Genomic DNA, 14,170 nt, shown 5'->3' on the forward strand with positions numbered 1-14,170 from the left:
CATGCACGTCAGAATTAAGGGCAGTTTTTAGTGCGCTAAGCATAACATAGAATTAGGGTTGTCAAAAGTTTTACGACTTTAATAAAACGTTTCAAATAAGAAGTACTAATTAAGGCATTTTATATTTAAAATGCCATTCTCCCTTTTAAATATATATTTGTTACCAAGTGATGAACGTCATAAATGCGATTGAAATGACCACATATTCTAAAATAATCTACTGTTAATATGATTCAGCATTACGATACCTTGGGGCAAGGTGTCCGTTTCTATAATAAAATTCAGCAGACATTTTTAACTTTGCCGTTTCATAAAATCAAATCATGTGTGAAAAATAGATTGGTAAAGAAGGCATATTGATTGATGATTTTAGAGCTTTCTAATGTGATAATGTAAATAAACACATTTTCTTGCGCTTTCGTTACAAATACTGGCTGAACCCTACGAAATAGATCAAAATAATGTACTACAGTATTGTACAACTTAAATAGGTCTGCAAAAAAGAGAAAGATATAGCATTATATTATATAGCATTATATCTCTATCTCTTAGGTATAACCCACAATAACCATTTATATCCATTGCTTTTTATGACAAATAATGGATATTTACGATTTTAAACAATACAGCATTAATCCTAATCCAATTACAACCTTAAATACATTGTGCAAGTAATTTAAATGAATATTTTCGAAGATATTACAGATTTGAAATTTAGGATCATAGCGGTTTGTTTTGTATAATGACAAAAAAAAGCTGTGAACATAGTATATAAAGACATTCTGGATATATTTGGTATCAGTATTGGCCGTGCAAGGCCGGGGCGGGTTGCTAGTATTATATAAAAAATAAAAGGTACCGGTAAAAAATAAAGCGACTTTTTTATTTTCTTCTTATTAATTTTACTCGGCCAGTTGTACCGGTAAACTTTCTCAAGCACCTCCCCTGGAGGTCACTGGGTGGAACGATCGCGAGAAGCGTATAGGCGCTGACATGGTACCGTTGGGCAACAGCGTTGGGCCCACTGGGACAAGGTGTTGCCTGAAGCTCAATCTTCCGTTCAGGATCAGGCTCACATACCTTGACTATCAGATTGAATGATTATCAAATCATGATGAGGATTAATTTTAAGAAAACAAATTAGTCGTTGAATGACGTCACAATAAAGCACTGTGAATTTAATTAAATTGCTATTGAGCTTCAAATATTTAATCTTTGAGAGGATGCTTGCAGGTTTTTGTTTTTTTGTTGTGCATACCCTTTATTTGTTGTCATTTATTTTGCTTAATATAATTTTTAATTACAAAATCATTTTTATATAATTAATTAAAGGTTGACATTAAGATAAATAAGCTACATCAAGTTTAAGAAATGTCAGTCACATTTGAAAAATCAAAGAAATTAACTCGACGAAGGATTTTTTATACTAATGTAGTTTTTTCAAGATTTGATATTTTTGTGATATATGTGTGGGTGATATTTTTAGTGTGGGTTTAAATCTACTCGCAAAAGCATTTTCAAAAAGTGTTGCCGTCAGGTGGTCTGCTGAAAAAGTCAATTTGCGTAATACTTCAACCCCATATGTAGGCTACATAGGATAGGCGATACATGATGATGAAACGTAAATACAGACGCCCTTTCTATTCTCTCACTCATTCTCTAGTATTATCTCACATCCGAGGGTGCGGGAGTGTAATACTGCTAAATGATTTAGGCAGTTAGGTTGGTAAGGAAAATGGGCCACCTGATGGTAAGTGGTCATAGACAATGACACTGTAAGAAATTTTAACCATTCCTAAATTCCAATTCGCAACAAACCTTGAGAATTAAGGTGTTATCTACCCAAACAACCCACAGATTAAATTTTGTGCAAGCCCGTATCGCTGCAAAAGTCATTCGCCGAAAAAAAAATCTATAATCGGTACTTGAACCCAATATCGTATGATCAACAGTCTGCAGTAATACCAGCTACAATATATATATATATATGTATATATCTAAAACAATGATATAATTAATTAAAACAGTCTCTAGTAATCTCTTTGCGTAGTTCTGATTTCAAATGTAGTTTGGGTGTTAAACAATGCTATTGTTGTGTTTTATAACATAGCTTTATTGAAATAACACATCATTTTGTATTTTCCGCTGTTTCGTAGTGCACAACTATTTGTTTCTCCATCGCTTCTTGTTTCCTAAGTTTTGTTTCACGACGGTGCTGTGTAAAGAGCCACCTGGGAACAGGAAGTTTTAACTGTATTTATAAACCTTGGGACAATGGAGTAAAAAATATTATCGTAACTCCGACGTTTCATAACACAGTTGGTGTTTTATTGAGAAATGTGGTTATAGAGTTCTTTGTGGACGTTTCTTTATAAAATAAATTTAAAATTCTTTTTACTTATTTTTCACAATAGTTATCGAAAAGAAAAAATATGGATACAAAAAACTTACTGTAATTTTATAATGGGAAATTTAATTTGTATAATTATAAATTTGTTATTGTTGTTTTGTATAATTCAGTATTTATTATTGCATTTGTTTACAACAAAAACATTTTATTATAAATTGAAACGTGATCTTTGATTATTTTAGTAACGTATAATAACTTATTAGTTTATTCAAATTGTTAGAAAAAAATGTCCAATGTTAATTCCCTTAGTGCGAATTTTCTAATATAAATAATAAATAGATAGAAAATTGTTTCAATAAATTGATTTGAGTGGTAAAAAGTGTATACACACATAACATACACGTACAAGCACTCGCAAGCACTCTCACAGAGTACTGTCGGACCACAACTGGTGAAGATTTGCACCTTTAATACAATGAAGCTGCTGAAAGTAAATAAACTTACACTAAAGTTCCTATTGCGGGAATGGTCATGAAGGAACTAAAAATAAAAACAGCGCCGGTAAAAACTGGAATAGTTCTGGCGTATAACGCTGAATAAGTTGGATCGAACATGAGGGCGGCCAGCGTCTCTACCAGGCTGAAGAGCGAGTTCATTTTCCCTGGAAATTAAAGAATAACTCATTTAATGTAACTAACGGTCATTTATCACGGCTACGTCAGAATAAGGCCATATTAAAAATATGAGAAATGCTCTTTTTAATTATACGAATAATGTTTCGCGATGTGCTAGCATAAATGCATTTTTATTCCTTGGATATTTTTTTTTTTAGATTAAAGATCAAATTTGTTTATATATAAATAAGCAAAGGCAAAATAGTTCAGTGCCCTTTATCTTTTCTGTTTGTCAAATGATTTTTTAATGTTGGTAGCTGTCGATATGAATATTTTTTATAAATAAAAAAAATAGATGTTCGAATTGCAAATTCATATATATTTTTAATGAATTATGGTAAATGGTCAAAACTATTGACTATTGGTCAGATTCGATTTTCGAACGGCGAACACTAGTTTTTAATAGATAATTATGAAGCACATTAATTAGTACCAAGCTGTTATCTGTACTTGAAACACTATAGTGATAAAAAAAAATTAATTGAATACTTTGAATTTTAAGCTTAGAGGCTTATTGACAAAAACACATATATATTTTTTTTTCATAAAACTACAAATCACTACAGCAGTCAGCTTATTAAACAATCAAAACAAAATTTTAGTCAGTTTATTGTATCGGCGTTAAAGCAATTTCAGTTAATATTTCAGTCAAAGTAAATTAAACACTAGATACTAACAATAGGGCTTATAATAAAAGTATATTATTTTTATTATACAACGACCTCCGTGGTTGAGTAGTGTGTACGCCAGTTTTCTTGGGTACGCCACTCCGAGATATCGGGTTCGATTCCCGGGATCGATGTAGAAAAAGTTCATTAGTTTTCAATGTTGTCTTGGGTGTTTGTGGTACCGTCGTTACTTCTGATTTTCCATAACACACGTGCTTTAGCTTTGTTTATATTAGCTTGATCAACTTAATCGCGTTTGAACGGATTGGTATAATAGAGATCGATTGGGTCATAAAGCAGTATATATTAAATTTAAATGTTATTAATAAAATGGCTACAAGCGAATATTTTACGAATGAACTGATCCTTAAATGGATGTAATTTTCTTCAAGATGTTCTTGAGAAAAGTTGCTGCTTTACACTTAGTGCAGACATTATTAGTTTTTACGTTTAAGTTCGTAATCTGGTATAAGGTAATATTCTGATGGTGGAGAAAGTCCCCCAAAAGATCGGAGTAGGTATTAATATTAAAATTTCGTTCAAAGAGCAGGACGTTTACAGGTAAATTGGTCTTAACTTATAAAATTATCTCGTGTTTTTTGTTTATAGAGAATACCACAATAAAACTTTGATTTTTCGAAATCTGTGATAAATATTTACATCCGAAATAATCCACTAAACCAATAGAACAGTATTTTATTCTGCTCTCTAAGGTACAAGTCCAAAGTTTTTTGTTTCTATAATTATATATTTTTACAAATTTGTTCATGTATTTTTGTATATAATTATTAAGAATTAATTATTCATCGGTAATGGAATTTCTTAGCCAAGTCTAGTAATTATAATAATTCATTAAAATTTGCTTAATTCTAAGATAAAAATAAAACATTATTATATCATAAATTTTCGTCTATCCAATTTTATGTAGCGTCATAAAACTATAAAATAATTGGTAAATCCATCCAGGAGCTTCAAAAATAAATTGTTCTTTCGTCTGAAGTACTTCATGTACTTAGGAATTTAAATAAAATAAAACATAGATCTTGTAAAATGAAAGTGCGTTTACCCATCTCCTCTGAGAGAACCAACTTTGAGGCCATCGACCTGAGGGACGTGAAAGTCGTCGCGTTCAGAATTTCAACGATCGGCACTGAAAATAAAACAAGATGGTGAATTTTCCATTTGTGTTTGTTTTTTTCTATGGCTATGAATCACGACCATGGCGGCAAAAAAAATACTTTAAGATATTCATGTGAGTCTTAATCAAACACTTCGAGATTAAGCCCCGAATAGCACTACCGATTATCTATATATTATTTGTGTTAAAATAATTCACGAGATAAATTTTGATGAATGTTAGAACTGTGACATTAAACGAAAATATCAACAGGATTCTTTCATGTGTCAAATGGAATTCCACTACATGTGTTTCAATAAGCAGTGTGGTGGAATCAGTTCCAAACCCCAAGAGGAGAAGATGCTATTGCCCAGCAGTGACTCATTATTAACTAAAAGCCAAGTTCACTGTAAAAGATCACCTTCACCTATACGCATTAAACTTAACTACACTGGATTACTTACATACATTCCAAACCTTAACAAAACAAGTAAAAGTGCTGGAGTTTTTTAGTGAATAAACTGACAAGTAAATGGTACTTGTAGCAGTACCCAATTGTTTTCGAAGCCCTATCACCAAAGATAAATACGTCACAAAAACAATAGCGTTTAACACTGAAGCCTTTTGTAACATGAACCTTTACATAAGGACTATTTTTATCAAAGTCACATGCAACTGTATCGATGTCTGTTTGTTTAAAGTGTCAAGGGGAGCTTATTTATCGTGGCAATATTATCTCTACTAGTGTTCTTTGTATGGATTATGTAGTGAAAACCGATACGTTCTGTTCCCGTCATTTTTCGTACACATTAAGTTCTAAAATTTCATTCAGTTCATTTTTCATTCATCATTCATTCATTGAAGTTCTGTTCAGTTATATTTATATAACCAAGAATAATCACCTAAAATTTCAGCAAACAAGAAAACTCATTACTTTTTTGTTCATAAACTTGTATTACTTGATGAATCGCCAGATCCAATATTATTCTGATTTTAAATTTAAATGAATACGCTTATTTAAAAGGGAGGATTTAATATCGAAGTCCACATATAATGGTAGTTTTGAGTGCATGAGAAAGACATTGCAATGACCCCAAATATATAATAAAAGAACAAGCTAATCATAAAGAGAATATTTACTAATGAAGTCAATGGTGAAGATGAGCCAAGAAATTAATACTAGATATAATTTTAAACAGTTGAGGTCGATCACGATTTTTTTATAGCATAGGTTGACGGACGGGCAAATACGGCCACATTTGAAAGTTACCATAGCCCAAAGACTGATGGGGCTGGGTAAAGGATGGGTAATGAATTTTAAGTGTTTATTTTATATCAATCCAATGCACCATCGACCTTGGAAATTGAAATATTATGGCCCTCATACCTGTGGTTATTCTAGGTTACCCTTCAAAACGGAACACAACACTTTCGCTTATAGAATATATGTTGACTGGGCTGTACCTACCGTGCCCGTCTTAATCAAATGTGTCACCTAAATTATGAAAATTATTATTTAATAATTCACATTTTGAGAGTAATTTTATTTTGTTTTTAATTTGATTTAATTTGACATAATTATATTAGTCATATATGTAATAAGCAGAATGTTTGTGTCAACGATTTAATAAATTACCAGATTGTATTTAATGTACTGCTGGGCAAAGACCTTTGCGGCGTAGTTTAGGCGCTCATTCCACTGCGCTGTTCCAATGCGGTTCGGATACACAAGTAGGCGATTTTCACTTGACATATGCAGTATTCTACATGTTGTTTTTGGCTATCCTCGAGCAAGACATGAATACATAACATAAACATAAGCAGCCCGTAAATGTCCCACTGCTGGGATAAAGGCCTCCTCTCCCTTTGAGGAGAAGGTTTGGAGCATATTCCACCACGCTGCTCCAATGCGGGTTGGCGGAATACACATGTGGCTGAATTTCGTTGAAATTAGACACATGCAGGTTTCCTCACGATGTTTTCCTTCACCGCCGAGCACGAGATGAATTATAAACACAAATTAAGCACATGAAATTTCAGTGGTGCCTGCCTGGGTTTGAACCCGAAATCATCGGTTAAGATGCACGCGTTCTAACCACTGGGCCATCTCGGCTCTTAGACATGAATTATAAACACAAATTAGGCACGTTATGAAAATTATTTAGTACCTGCCCGAGTTTGAACTCACTCAATTCGGTTCAAGTTTCAAGTTTCAAGTGTTCCAACCATCGGAACCCGATACTCTTAAATTCTTATTAATTAAAATTAAATTTCATATCAATCGAACCGTAAATAACTTCCATATGATAAATTTATGAGATAATAATCGTGCAGTAAAATGAATAACAAATATTGGTTCCATACAAATATTTACCCATAAACATTTCCAAGTCGGTTTTGACGAAGGCGATGTACACGGAACCAATGAGCTTGCTCGTTATAGAGATGAGGCAAAGCATGGAATCATGAAACTTCCAATGTTTGCTGAATAAACTGATAGAAAATAACGCTCCTGTAAAACATAAGGAAGATTGGAATAGTATAGAAGAAGAAATAAATTCTTTAAAAATAAATATTCGTGGAACGATGTTTTTAACTAATAAGCATACATATGTATTATAAATTTATCCAATAAATATTATGATGTACGATCGTCTCTCTATAGTCTCTAGACTCTCTCTAGAGTCTCTAGGCTAGTCTCGTCTCTTAACAGCTGTTACTCGACAGCTTCGACCTGATGAGCATTATAGGAATTTTATATCCGAAAAAAGGGGTAATAATTACGAAATTCAAAAAATTAATAACCATTCAGGGGCTGACAGACAGAGAAATCAGGCAACCAAATACAAAAACATACATCAAAATCGGTCCAGCCATTTAAATGGCTTTAAGGGAATTTCAATAAGGGCCTTGAGGGGAGTTCAGTGACACATTTACAGAAGAATAATTTTTATGTAAATATAATAAAAGTTAGCAACTTGATAGTGTAAAACCTAACATGATATTAATGAATGAAAGATTAAATTTCCAAATCTAAAATTAATCATGAAAAGAGTTTTTACATTTTATACGCGAACATCCATTGTTTTGAGCAGTATATATTTACTTACCTAAGGAATGTGTGATAATACTGTAAGTGGAGTAGATGCTGTATTTCAAAGCGTCCCATTTAAGTCGATATCTCACGAACATGTATGTGATTATCCTCTCACCTGTCAGATAAAAATATACCTTCGTTAATCGTATTACGGTTCGTTTTACACTATTCAGTGTAAGTAAAATAAACTGGTTTTAGTTTTATAGTAAACACTGCATATTTAATAAAAAGCCCGCACTGGCTCGGATCGCATTTTATAAAGATGTGTATTATTTTGTAATTTACTTTAAATTCTTTATGGTGCAGATAGAATTTCTTGATTTCAATGTTTAATTTTTCATAAACGAATTTGCACCATCATAAGTAGTTCTGATTATACTAAAAGCTATTATGCTTTCATAGTTTAAACGGTTATCATAATTATATTCTGTACGTAGATTGTACGCATATACAGACATTATCTTGCAATCGGTATTTAAAGAAACTCAAAAATATTTAGGTTTATTTTTAGAAAGGCAAACATGTATTATATTGTTATCTTTGCCCATATATGCTGGCCCTATACGAAAAACAAAAACCATCGCTCACTATAAAAGTGACGTAAACCACGTGATCTTATCTGTCATATCCCTTGTGCCTATAATTGACTCACTCAAGGCGTTAACAAAATAACGATTGTGAATAAGATTCAGATGAGGCACAAATTTAAAGTTGTAATACTTATCTAAAAATGGGTTTAAGGGTTTTTTTAAATTATTTTTCCAACAATATTTGTGCGTCCATGATATACTTGTGCGTATATAATATTATAAATTTGCACTTACCATGATTTGGTCCATAAATAATAGCAACCACAGAGAGCGTTAGAATAATCTTCGTTCTTATGTTTCCATCACGTTTTTTAAAAGCAACAGCTACAGTTTCTTTAACTAGGGCTAGTAAGTCTGAAAATGTTATTGGTTTAGCCTGAAACGTAGAAAAAGGTTTTATATATGTATTTTTTTTCATATATAAATCTTTAAGTATAGGGCTGACGGAAAGCATCCAATAAAAGTTATATATATAAAAGCCCGTAAAGGTACTTTTGGGCTAAGACGTACGTTTTTTTTGAGGGCTAGAAATAAGTACTCAAGTGTATTAAAATGGATTCTATTAAATGAGTTCTTTAATAGGTTTAATTCACTAGTAGGCATAAAATTGATTGTAAAATAAATTTCAGCACTTGAAAGCTGACGCTTGCTGTATTCGTTCCACTGAGCTATTACGGCTCATGTTACCAATGTACATGGAAACGTATATAATTTGAAACAAATCTCCCATAACAACTATAGCATCGTACAAACTATTTTCCTCTTAACTCATCGTTAGATTTCGTACTATATACAGCATTTCTTTAAAAAGTTGTGAAGACCAGTCATTTCAAATAAACAACATACTACAAAAAAAAAACTAATAATAATAATAAACTTAAATAATAATTAAGACGACAAAAAATAATATGCAGGATGTTTTCGTTGAAATTTAATCAGTTCAAAAACTATGACGGACCTGAACATAACAATCTAATATCCGTGTTTACTGAAATTAAAATAGTAAAGTAGTTGGTTACTAGTAGTTATGTAAAATGCCTATTCATCGTTACCTAAGTACCCGTTAAAGACTTTAATCAGGCGATCATTTTAATCAAGGTCTCGTTTAACCGCTACTAACTATAAGTAATATCTGGTTCACCAGAAACAAACTTATGTATCGAGAGTAAAATTATGTATTTTTTTTTAAATAGATGAACATTACGAGATGATAGGAAGAGTCCGAATTATTAATTTTTTTTTTTTTTATTAATAATATGATTTAGTTTCATGTTTCCTTCTGGCTATTCTGTAACTCGAAACTCACCGCATAACACGAGCATATAATGTCAGAATGTAATATGCGACAATGACTATCATAATTATATTACGGGATACACGTATCAAAATGGCGTATCAACATTTGGTCGATTTTTAACATTTCACAAGTAATACTAAGTGAACTGTTTCAGAATCTCACTGCAGATTTCGTATATCTAAAAGTTCATTCATATTTTAGATTAAGATACTTGGAATGACACTTTTTAAAAGTGAAGTTTGTGAAATTGCATCAATAAATCTATAATAGATCAAATAGTATTTTCCCCAAATCAAATTAAACTATTAACGACAGCTCCCTAATTTGGTAGCATTAAATTTTACCTAATACCAAAATAAAATATTCTATAAATTATTCTTTTTCATTTGTTTGCATTATATAATTCACAAATTCTCTAACAGAACCATGTTTAAATATTAAAAAGCTGGTTACGAAACGTTTTAGTTTCCTATTGAAATGAATTATTTACACTGTAATTAGTTGTTTCATAACACTTTATCTAAATCAAATAAAAATAAAATCAGACAAGAAGTCTTTATTGATATTAGAAAAAAATCGTGTTATGAAACTTTTTGTACAATTAAAATACAATACGAGGAAAAACTTAACATTATAAAAAATAAATATAAAAGACAAGATGACGTCATTAAATGATTTTGTTTTAATATTTACCTCTTCAGCGTCCTCGATTCCAGGTTTTGATTTTGTTTTCAAATAAAAGTATCCATAACTGAGCGTAATTAAATAAATCGTTCCCGATAAAGAAAATATGCCATAATAACCCCAAAGGTTAAGTAAGATTCCGCTAAGTGCTGTACCAATCGGGATACCAGCCGTCATACATAGATTAACGAGACCAACTCGGAAGGTCCGAGATTCTTCATCGGTAATGTCACTTATATAGCTGAAAACACCCAAGTAAACCATCACCCAACCTCCAGTGATAGCAGGAAAGAACGCTTCTAAAAACATGGTCACTTCGATTGAAATTTCTCGGAAGAAGAACGTACTAAGAATGTTGCTGATGCATACCAGAAACTCTCCACATATCGGCATAAGAATGGACAATTTTCGATTTCCAGTTCTATCACTCCATGCACCCATGAATATGACCAATAACGTTGGCAAAGCAGTCTGCACCAAGCTTTTCCATGTTTCAATAGAAGATATGACTTTTTGTACTTCGCCTTCATAAAATGTGAGATTTCCCTTCCTTTGAATCAAGGAGTCACATATATCATCAGAGTAATTTAATTTTACACGACACGCTTTGTCCAAGTTGAGATTTTGTATAGCAAGCCTAGCCAGCATGGAGGGTATGATGAGACCGGCTAGGATTGGTTCGACTGAGATGTTTGACTTTAGGAGACATATTTTTTCGAGAAAACTTTTTTGTTCAAAATTTTCTTTTTCTTTATTTTTTTTCTCATCTAATGGCTCTTCTTCAGGAGTTGGATTATTTATGTCAGAAGACATAATATTATTTGACAGTTCAACGCTTGAATGTTTTAGATAAACTAAATAGCATTTGAATTTATCTTTCCTAGAGTCAATATTGATACTCGGCACTATATGTACTACTGAAATAAATAAGATTATAATAATAAGATCACATTTTAATAGGTGTTTTTTTTTTTAAATATAATTTTCAGTTTATAACAATGGTGATAATTATTTATTCATTAATACATATATATTATTTTATGTATTTTTAGTAATATTTAATTATTATTGAATTTTGTCGTAACATGATATCATTTTAATTTATAAATTTATCTAATAAATAAGTCTATAGTATTATGAATGCGAAATTAACTTAGTAAATCCTCACTACTTTTTATATCAAACACCTGACGATGAAACTCCTGAAATGAGAACGAAGCCACGCGCGACAACTTTCCCGGGGTAGGGGGCGCATTGAACACGTAGGGGATAGTTAATATTTCTTACAGCGCCAATTTATATGAGCGGTAGTGACCATTTACCATCACGTGGCCTATTTGCTCGTACGTCTACCATTATACAAAATAAACCCTTATTTCCGTGACAGAAATTTTTTATTTCCACTTATATATGGTAAAATATGTAAAATTTATACATAATATTAATTAATTATAATATTTATTATTTATTATTTTTTTAAATCGATTCAGTATGGTGAAAATTAAACACGCTGTATACATAATTTATCATTACTTTAACATTCAAGTAATAACTAATTACACAATGATCATTAAGCTAATAATTATATCGAACAAGAGCTGATAAAGGATAAAGTGTAATTATAAATTATAACACTTTGAATGCGTTATTGTATGTTCATATATAGAGAAGCTGTGTGTCTTGTGTTGCCGATATTCTGGAATATACTCACGAATTATAAATGATTTTTCATAATGAATGACAAGTGTCAGTAAATGATCGGCACTGCACAACGATAGAATGAACGATCTGTTACGCAGTCCTGTCATCTCACAATATGAACAGATAATAAAATTTATGACAATGTCGATTCAAAAATCGAAGTTTTAGTAAAACCGATACATAAAGATAAATACAATATTGTCCTTACAATTACAACATTCGAAAAATTAAGTTTATAGGGTTACAATGTGTCTATACAAATCTATACTAATGTTATAAACTGTGTGTCTGTTGCTCTTTTACGGGCATGGGCAAACTAATAATACGAATTTGATAAAATTGGTTAAAGATAACTTGAAGTCCAATGAGAATAGGTTACTTCTTTATACCTTTACTCTGTAGACCGTTACCTTCTCCTCAAAGGGAGAGGAGGCCTTTAGCCCAGCAGTGGGAAAATTTACAGGCTTCTAATGCTAATGTTAATGCTGTAGACCGACCTCTAAAACCTCAGCGAAGTCGCGAACGTCAACTAGAAGGCATAATATAGGCTACCAGACTATAAGAAAATGCAATTTAAAATGTCGGTCACTTAGGAAGTGAAAAAAATAATATTAAATATATATATTAAAAAAAAGTATATCATAAAGTATAAAGTAAAAGTATAAGTAGTATTATAATCTGAAAGTAAATTTCGACATGTTGATATTTGCCTGATTATAATGGTAATATTTACATATAGATAAGTCAGCAATATCTGCTACGATATCAGAAAGGCTTCCCGTACTTATATTATAAATGCGGAGTGAGTTTGTTTGTTTGATTTGCATGAACTAATAAACCGATCGTCATAAAATGTTGCATACATGCAGTCAGAACACAAAACGACATAGGAGGTACCTTATAACTTCTTACCATCCCTACAATGCAAACAAAACCGCAGGAGAAAACTAGTATTCCATAAAGAAGTTTAATGATGATTCAGTATGAAATAAATTTATTAATATTACTTAAATTTTATGAAATAATATTCTAAAATCGAATCATTTTAACTCAGGTTACTTTTTAATGATGAATAATGTTAAGTCTTTCATGACCTTCGTGATGACGTTTAAAATAACAACGAATTAAATCTTCGTTTATTGTAAAAACTTCGAATAAAACAACAAAATAATATAATTCAATTTGCCGACTGACTTGGATCACGTACCAGCGATCACGTGAGCAAATCAACTGTTCTCGACTTCGGTTGAGCATATGATTTGACAACTGGTCGCCTTGTCCACGCGAATCAAAGTAAATAAAACAAAAAACATTAATCGCGGGCGTATTTTATTTACAATTCGAATTTGATCTGATTGAATAATTGTTTCTTCATTGTATGTAGTATTTATTTACGCTTTGTTAATGTTCAATTGAAGTATTTACAAATACAGAACAGCCGAAAATGAACATACAAGTAATAAAACTTATAGCCATTGTCACTTGGGATGATGTAAGAATTCAAACGATACCCCATACATCCAAATTTATCCAGGTATATATTCAAAGTTATGGTAGAATAAATACACACATAAACCTCTGAAAATATTGCGCTTATTTTTTGGGCAGTCGTGTGAAAAACGCTACAAACGGAAGCGTGATAGATGTAAATAATAAATTCGAAGACACGAAGCGTTTTCAATCAATGGTATTTGTATGGAGAAAGGTTTTCTTTTGTTTTAAATGAGTTCGCGGTTCTGTTGCTAGTTAAAATAGAATTTTAAATTGAATTCGCTTTAAATGTTTATCGTTCTGTACTAGCCGGTGTTTAATTTAGTTTATACGAAGAATTAATTTCTGTTTCTAAGTTGTGATTGTTTAATTTATGTATTTTTTTCATAATGTATAAAAGTTAGAGGTTGTCATATTATGTTACATGTATGTTGCATTATTTGATATAATAATGACTTTTATTCGTTTTTTATTTTTTAATAATATATATCTCCCAAAACG

At 31.4% G+C, this 14,170-nt stretch overlaps 1 protein-coding gene across 1 annotated transcript; it reads right to left on the minus strand.

Annotated features, from left to right (window-relative positions):
* Positions 1-2,106: 2,106 nt before the first annotated feature.
* Positions 2,107-11,306, minus strand: LOC125064124 (proton-coupled folate transporter-like). The gene is made up of 7 exons (XM_047670931.1): positions 10,487-11,306; positions 8,731-8,872; positions 7,920-8,021; positions 7,184-7,321; positions 4,759-4,842; positions 2,855-3,011; positions 2,107-2,231 (listed from the first exon to the last, which is right to left on the minus strand). Exons 1-7 carry the CDS (start codon positions 11,288-11,290, stop codon positions 2,129-2,131), a joined length of 1,530 nt encoding a protein of 509 aa, XP_047526887.1. The 5' UTR covers positions 11,291-11,306; the 3' UTR covers positions 2,107-2,128.
* Between the last annotated feature and the right edge of the window lie 2,864 nt (positions 11,307-14,170).

The sequence above is a fragment of the Vanessa atalanta genome, chromosome 5 (assembly GCF_905147765.1).
Source record: "Vanessa atalanta chromosome 5, ilVanAtal1.2, whole genome shotgun sequence".
NCBI lineage: Eukaryota > Metazoa > Arthropoda > Insecta > Lepidoptera > Nymphalidae > Vanessa > Vanessa atalanta.

Excerpts from the sequence above, each read along its gene's own strand:
- LOC125064124 (XM_047670931.1), bottom strand. The coding sequence starts at position 11,290 with ATGTCTTCTGACATAAATAATCCAACTCCTGAAGAAGAGCCATTAGAT. Across the intron at positions 4,843-7,183 it reads CGACTTGGAAATGTTTATGG|TGCCGATCGTTGAAATTCTG; the intron begins GTAAATATTTGT and ends TTTTATTTTCAG. Across the intron at positions 2,232-2,854 it reads CCCGCAATAGGAACTTTAGT|GTGGCTCTTTACACAGCACC; the intron begins GTAAGTTTATTT and ends TCCTGTTCCCAG.